The 8034-nt window shown below is 41.2% G+C and overlaps 1 protein-coding gene across 1 annotated transcript; it reads left to right on the top strand.

The window, feature by feature from the left end:
- Positions 1-6619: 6619 nt before the first annotated feature.
- Positions 6620-7588, top strand: LOC133824222 (uncharacterized). The gene has a single exon (XM_062257090.1). It carries the CDS (start codon positions 6620-6622, stop codon positions 7586-7588), a length of 969 nt encoding a protein of 322 aa, XP_062113074.1.
- Positions 7589-8034: the final 446 nt, after the last annotated feature.

Here is an 8034-nt window from a genome sequence, read left to right as displayed (position 1 = left end):
CCAGAGGATGAGCTCGAGCTTTTCACCCCGAATATTGCGGCTACTGCATATCCACAGGGTTTCAGGATGCCAAATTTGTCAAAGTTTGACGGAGATGGAGATCCATCTGACAACTTGGGGATGTTCAACACCATGATGATATCCCACAACATTAGGCCTGAGCTAAGATGCCTAATATTCCCCTCGACTCTGATTAGGCTAGCTAGGCAGTGGTTTAAACAATACAGGAGGCATTTAATCAGCTCGTGGAAGAGTTTTTCCACTGATTTCAAGAGAGTGTTAGGGCTTCTCAAGTAGCTCAGATTAAGGCTGACTCTCCGGCAAATGTAAAGCAGCAACCCGGTGAACCGTTGAAAGCATACCTAAGTAGGTTCGCCAATGTTGCTGCGTGGGCTAGAGACGCCGACGAGAGTTCTAAGCTCAAGGCAATGAGGACGGGAATCCTTGTTGGAGGCGACCTATGGAAAGAGCTAAAGAGGAAAGGAGTTAATACTGTGGATGCGTTCTTGAATGGAGCTCAAATGTGGGTTAACCTAGAAGAGGCGCGAGCTTCCGTCACAGGAACCAGCCAAGTCCCTATCCAGCCCGTTGGAGTGGTAATGGATGTAGCAGCTACGGATTAAACCGTTGCCCAGAATAATCAAGGGGGAAATAATAAGAGAAAGGGAAATGGTGAGGGTGACCAAAACAGAACAAAGAAAAACAAGTTTGTGGAGAAATTTAAACTGGTCTACACAACATATATCGATCTCATGGACACTAGAGAATGCATCTTCTTGGCAAATTATGCTCGCCTTCCATGGAAGAAACTAGAACCGTTAAAGAATCAAAGGGTGAAGAGAGATTCTTCAAAATTCTGTCGATTCCACAATGATATTGGTCATAATACTGATGACTGCAGACACCTGAAGGATGAGATCGAGACTCTCATCAGGGCAGGACCTTTGGCTCAGTATGCCTGGAATCGGGCAACTTCCAGTCAGCCTATTCGACAAAACTCGCCATCAGCTCTGGAAATTCCAGTGAATCAGACCGAAGCTTAGGTGAATCAAGAAAATCCTCCTCCAATAATAGGAGGAGATATAGCCATCATTTTTGGAGGAACTCATCTGGCAGGCACGAGCAGAGGTGCCCAGAAGAGGTATATCAACAAACTGAAATCCCATAATGCAGTAGAGTTTGTCCCGGAGCAACGGTTATCAAAGCAGCAGCGTTTGGAAAAACAACCTATCAGTTTTATGGAGAAGATGCCAGCCATGTCCAGTTCCCACACAATGATCCTCTCGCTATAACCGTTTAGCTTGCCAACCAGAGAGTCAGGAGGACACTAGTAGATAATGGAAGTTCTGTGAATCTACTCTTTAGGTCCACTTTAGAAAAAATGGGATTGTATGTAACCGACCTGAAGGCAACTTCCATGAATCTATATGGATTTTCTGGTGAGGGTCGGCAGCTATCAGAACAATCGAATTAGTGGTGACAATGGGTGAAGGCCCATGAACTGTGTCCAAACTTCTTGAGTTTGTGGTCATTGATTTTCCAGCTGCATACAATGCGATTTTGGACCGACCTGTATTGATGGCGTTCGAAGCCATAACCTCTATCAGCCACCTAGCAATCAAATTCCCATCATTTGCTAGAATATGCACTATCAGAGGCGATCAGCTCGCTGCCAGGGAATGCTATAGCATTTCCATGAAAGGAAAATCACAACCCAGGCAGCAAGCGATGGCCATAAGTGACGAAGGTGAGGAGTCACAAGAAGTGCAAGTTGTCTCCGGGATGGAAGAACCTTAAGAAATAAAGGATAGAGGCATTGTCCCGAGTAATGATGTCGATCCACGAATGGGCGAGGACAGGTCAGAGCTCCAAGCTATTGAGGAGCTCGAGGAGGTAAATATAGATCCCAAAGACGCTTCAAGAGTCGTTAAGATTAGGAAAAATCTTGGCTATGATAGGAAAAAGGAGCTGGTTAAATTTCTACATGGGAATCTATATTTTTTCACCTGGTCTCATGAAGACATGGTAGGAAAAAGCCCAAGTGTGATCATCCACACCCTAAACTTGGATAATAGCGTGCTTGCGAAATCCCAAAAACAGAGACGTTTGGGATTAGTCTAAGCTGAGGCATTGGTAGAAGAAGTAGCTTGGTTATTAAAGTGCGGGTTCATTCGTGCAGCAAAATACTCGATCTGGATTACAAATCCTTTCTGGTACCAAAGCCGAATGAAAAGTGGCAGACCTTCATTGATTTCTCCGACCTGAATAAAGCTTGTCCTAAGGATTGTTTCCCATTGCCGACAATTGATCAGTTGGTAGACACTACTGCGAGACACGAGCTCATGTACTTTACAACTGTGTACTCTAGATATAACCAGATCACAATGAATCTTGTGGACCAAGAGCATACTAGCTTTATGACTCCAACGAATGTATACTGTTATAAAGTTATGCCCTTTGGGCTGAAGAACGTTAGGGCTACCTACGAACGGTTAGTTAACAGAATTTTCGTTGATCGTATCGTGAAAAATATGGAAGTGTATGTCAACGATATGCTAGTCAAATCCAAGACTGTCGATAACCATGTTTCTGATCTAAAGGAATGTTTTGAAATCTTGAGGAAATACAATATGAGGCTAAATCCCCAGAAATGTACTTTTGGAGTAGCGTCAGGAAAGTTTCTAGTATCCATAGTCAATACAAGGGGGATAGAGGCGAACCTAGAGATAATCAAGTCATTATTGGAGATGTCTTCGCCCAGCTCGCGTAAAGAAGTTCAAAGCTTGACAGGTAAAGTGGCGGCTCTAAACCGATTTATTTCAAATTCCACTGACAAGTGTTTGCCCTTTTACAACTTGCTCAAAGGAAATAAGAAATTTGAATGGACTGATGAGTGCAAGCATGCATTCCTCACCCTAAAGACGCATTTGGACGAACCCCCAATATTGTCAAAGTCTATATCTGGAGAGCCCTTGTTCCTATATTTGGATAGAAAATGCAGCCAACGCCATGCTAGTTTGGGAAGAAGATCGTGCTCAAAAACCGGTGTACTATATAAGCAAAAGACTTCTTAGGGTTGAATCATAATATCCACTGATAGAAAAGATAACATTCTGCTTGATATTAGCTTCCAAGAATCTTAGACCATACTTCCAGTCCCATTCAATCCACTTCATGACCGACCAACCTCTAAAGCAGGTATTGCAAAAACCTGAAGCGTCGGGACGTCTTTTAAAATGGGCAGTAGAACTCAACCAATTCGAGATACTATACACACCATGGACCTCGATCAAAAGTCAAGCCCTTGCTGATTTTCTGACTGAATGCACCGGATTTAAAGAGGAGCTTTTGAAAGAGTCAGTGTAGGAGTTGTGGAGAATATTCGTGGACAACTCATCTAACGAGAATGGATCCGAAGATAGGATCATATTAATCTATCCAGAGGGGCATGGATTCCATACAGCAATGAAATTCGGATTTGAAGCATCAAACAATGAAAGCAAGGGTCGTGCATTATACCGACGTGGTCATTCACCACCTCTTCTACGGTGTGTTCTACTTGAGGAGGCTAAAACCATCCTGCAAGAGGTTCATGAAGGCTTTTGTGGAGATTATGCTAGGGGGAAAAACCTAGCTTTAAAAATATTAAGGCAGGGTTATTTTTGTCCAACTTTAACAAAAGATTCCATCTCCCATGTTCAGAAATGCAACAAATGCCCGCGCTTCGTCACAGTTGCCCGAGCTGCTCCAGTTGATTTGACAATGATCTCATCCCCGTGGCCATTTGCAGTATCGGGCATTGACTTAATAGGATCCTTACATATGGGAAAGGGTGGAGTTCGCTACTCGGTGAAGGCATTTGATTATTTCATGAAGTGGGTAGAGGTCGAGCCTTTGGCAACCATCACTTCAAAGAGAGTCCTGGACTTTGTGGTGAAAAACATTCTATGCCGCTTTGGGCTTCTGAAAAAGATCATGTCGGATAATGGAACCTAGTTTGACAGTAATCTCTTCACCGATTTCAGTGAAAAGAACGGAGTTATTAAAAGTTTTTCTTTGGTTGCATATCCACAGGCTAATGGACAGGTCGAGGCTGTGAATAAGAACCTAAAGGCAGGCCTTAAGAAAAGGTTAGATGAGGCCAAAGGAGTATGGCCCGAGCAGCTCCCGCTAGTACTTTGGGCATACCGAACTTCCCACAGGACTTCCACGGGACATACTCCTTTCTCCTTGACATTCGGAAGTGAGGCCGTCCTTCTCATCGAAGCAAAGGTAGCCACGCACAGACTAAGGACATTCAGGTAGTAGCGGAATGATGAGTTACTTAATGTGTCTCTCGACCTAATCGTGAAAAATGAGAGGATTCATAGTTACAGCTTGCACACTATCAATAGAAAATCACTTGGTATTTTAATTCTAAGGTCCAAAGACATAGTTTTGGACTGGGAGACCTAGTTCTCTGAAGGGTCTTTTTGGCAAACAAGGATCCTAAGGATGGCGCTTTAGGCCCGAACTAGGAAGGACCTTATCTGATCGTGGAAGTTTTATGTGAGGGAACTTTCAAATTAGCTCGGCTTAGTGGAGAAGCAGTCCCACGGACCTGCAACGTCATGCAATTAAAGAAATATTACAAGTAGTATTACCAACCACTTATGTAAGGCTGATAAACGAGTTTTAGGCTCGTTTATGGTCTATGTTTTTAAGGTATTTTTCGTTAGTTAGGATTATTTTATTTCAGAATTATGTTAGTTTGTTCATGTTTCAGGGTGATTAATGCTAAAGTGATACAAATAGTGAAAATGAGTGAAAGTGGAACAAAATCTGGACGAATTTGTGGAATTTTGGGTACTGTAAGTAACGCTACAGCGCTACTAAGGGAGCGTCGTAGCACTAGGAAGGATTTTTGAAGAAGTGATGCTCCTGACTTTAGCGCTACAACGCCACAACAGCAGCGCTACAGCGCTTGGAGGAATTTTTTCAGGAGGTTGGTTCTGGAAGTAGCGCTACAGCGCTGGTGCCCAGATTTCTGATCGAGTTGTTTCTGACTATAGCGCTACAGTGCCAAGAACACAGCGCTATAGCGCTGGTGACGCGATTTTCACATTTCTGACCACTTTTTGAAGGGCAATTTGGCCTTTTCACTTGGAACTTTGGAGGGATATTTAAGATACATGATGTTGCGAATTTAAGGATTATTCAGATTTTCGAAAACCCTAGACTAACAAGAGGCTGCTGGATTGATCTTCTTATTTTTATTCAGTTGGATTTGGAGGTTACTTTTATGAATAATTTTCACAGTTCAATTTTATCATGGTGTTTATGAACTAATTTCTTTTTATCTAGGAATTAATGTAGTCACTGAGATTCTATTTAATTTTATTATGAATTTCTATTGAAACTTCTTCTCTATTCTAATCTATATGATGTGTGTTTAATGCTAGTAAATACTTGATCACTATTTGCTTGATTTAATGTTTTTAATTCAAAATTCGAAAGATGAGGATTAAATATGCTATCATTATATAGACATAGGATTCATATTGGACGAAAGTACCTATATGACTTGTGTAGTAATTAGGTTTCTATGGTTAATGCCTTTTATATGTTGAGGTTTATCACAGAAATGTAGAAGACTTGCATATAAATTGAAATCTTATATCTTGAAAAAGAATAGGATTTGATTATATTAACCTGCTATTAGAATAGAAAGAAGAGATTTAGAGTTCATCATTAAAATTAATAGAAAAATCATTTGATGAAATTAATTCCTAGATTGTTTTTATTATTCAATTTTAAGTGGTAATTTATTGCTTTGGTTCTAATTCTTTAATTTTGATTCCTAGTTAATTGTTCATTTAAATTTTGATTAGCCAAATAGAATAAAAAATTAATTAGTGGTACTTGGGAGATAGTCTTTGTGGGACGATATCCGTTCTTACGGAATTTACTACTTGACACGACTACGTATACTTGCGTAGATATAAATTTTCGCAACAAGTTTTTGGCGCCGTTGCCGGGGACATGAATTCCAATATCACATTTATTGTTATTTGTTCTAATTTGGCTATCTTATTTTAATTAATTTCGGTTAACCTTTATTTGTATCAAGGTTCTATTGTGTTGCAGGACTGATTGGTATATGCGTAGCAATAAACAAAAGGAGATTATACCAATCGATCTGGAAATTGAAAGAACGTGCAGAAAGAACCGGAAAACAAAGAGGAAATTAGACTTCACCATGGCTGACAACTTGGGAAATGGTGCCAACAATGTGCAAAGAGATGCAGAAGTCCTAAATGTGCAAGGAGCAAGAGCATTATGAGACTACGTGCTCCCTGCTGTCACCAGAGTGCATTCGTGCATTAGGCCACCGACTGTTACTGCCAATAACTTTGAAATTAAGCCGGTGATGATACAAATGGTCCAGACTTTTGTCCAGTTTGGTGGTCTCCCCAATGAGGATCCTAACTTGCACATAGTGAACTTCCTTGAGCTATGTGCAACATTCAAGTGTAATGGAGTAAGTGATGATGCGATAAGATTGAGATTTTTCCCTTTCTCACTCAGGGACAGGGCAAAAAGTTGGCCTATTTCTCTGCAAGGCCAACTCAATTAATACATGGGAGGAGTTAGCACAATGTTTCTCTCCAAGTTCTTTCCTCCTGCAAAAGCTGCCAAGTTGAGGGGAGAAATCAACAACTTTTATCAGAATGAAGGAGAGTCATTGTACGATGCATGGGAACGATTCAAAGACTTGCTCAGGAAATGCTGTCATCACGGTATTGAGAAGTGGATGTTAGTTCACAACTTTTATATCGGGTTGTGCGGTACTACTCGCACTATAATATATGCAGCAGCAGGTGGAGCTTTCATGAGTAAAGGGGCTGATGAGGCATATGAATTGTTAGAGGAGATGGCTATGAACAATTATCAGTGGCCTGCCGAACGAGACACCTCACAGAGAAAAGTAGCTGGGGTATACGAATTTGATGTTATTACTGCTTTAACTGCTCAAGTTGCTTCATTGACAAAGCAGTTGCAACAAAACAAGATCTTAGCTCAAGCCCAGTCTATACAGATGAAAGCAGGGTGTGAATTATGTGGAGGGCCCCATTTGTATGAACAGTGTACAGTGTATGGTAATATGCCAGTTGATCAGGCTCAGGTACAAGCAGTTGGTAATTTTCAAAGGCCATATCAAAACCCGGTCTCCAACTCTTACAATCCTGGGTGGAGAAATCACCCAAATTTCTCATGGAGAAACAATCAGGATCAACAATCACAGTTTCAAGGCCAATACCAGCAGAATATGTCACAACAGCCTATGAATCAAGCCTCGTCGTCACACCAGCTCAGATCACAGATTCAACCAAAAAAGCCCAATGAATTGCAAGTAGCTTTGTTGACTCTTACTAATACCCAAACTCAATTCATGACTGAGACTCGATCTTCTATTCGAAACCTTGAGACACAAGTGGGGCAGTTGGCTAATATGCTTAATAACAGACAGCAGGGGAATTTTCCTAGTAACACTGAAATCAATCCAAAGGAGCAAGTTCAGGCAATTACTCTGAGGAGTGGGAAGTAGACTGAGCAGTCTAGATCTCCGCAAGCAGTGGTTCAAAATGGGGAAATGGGTGAACAGTCTGATCCAACAGAACAAGGAGTTACTAAAGACCACCAAAGTTTAGAGAAGGGTCCGCCAGTTGTTGATAACCAACCAATTTGAGTTCCATATCCTTAGAGGCTTAGAAAAACTACACTCAACAAACAGTTTTCTAAGTTTTTAGAGGTGTTTAAAAAACTGCATATCAATATTCCTTTTGCTGAGGCTTTAGAGCAAATGCTCAGCTATGTGAAATTCATGAAGGAGATTCTGTCAAAGAAAAGGAAGATGGAGGAGTATGAGATGGTGGCACTCACTGAAGAGTGCAGTGCAATATTACAGAGGAAATTGCCCCAAAAGTTGAGAGATCCAAGGAGCTTTACCATACCTTGCACCATTGGCAAATTTGAATGTAAGCACGCTTTATG

This window comes from Humulus lupulus, chromosome 3 (genome assembly GCF_963169125.1).
Source record: "Humulus lupulus chromosome 3, drHumLupu1.1, whole genome shotgun sequence".
NCBI classification, from domain to species: domain Eukaryota; kingdom Viridiplantae; phylum Streptophyta; class Magnoliopsida; order Rosales; family Cannabaceae; genus Humulus; species Humulus lupulus.
Note: the sequence above shows the minus strand (reverse complement) of the source record. Positions and strands in the feature narration are given on the sequence as shown.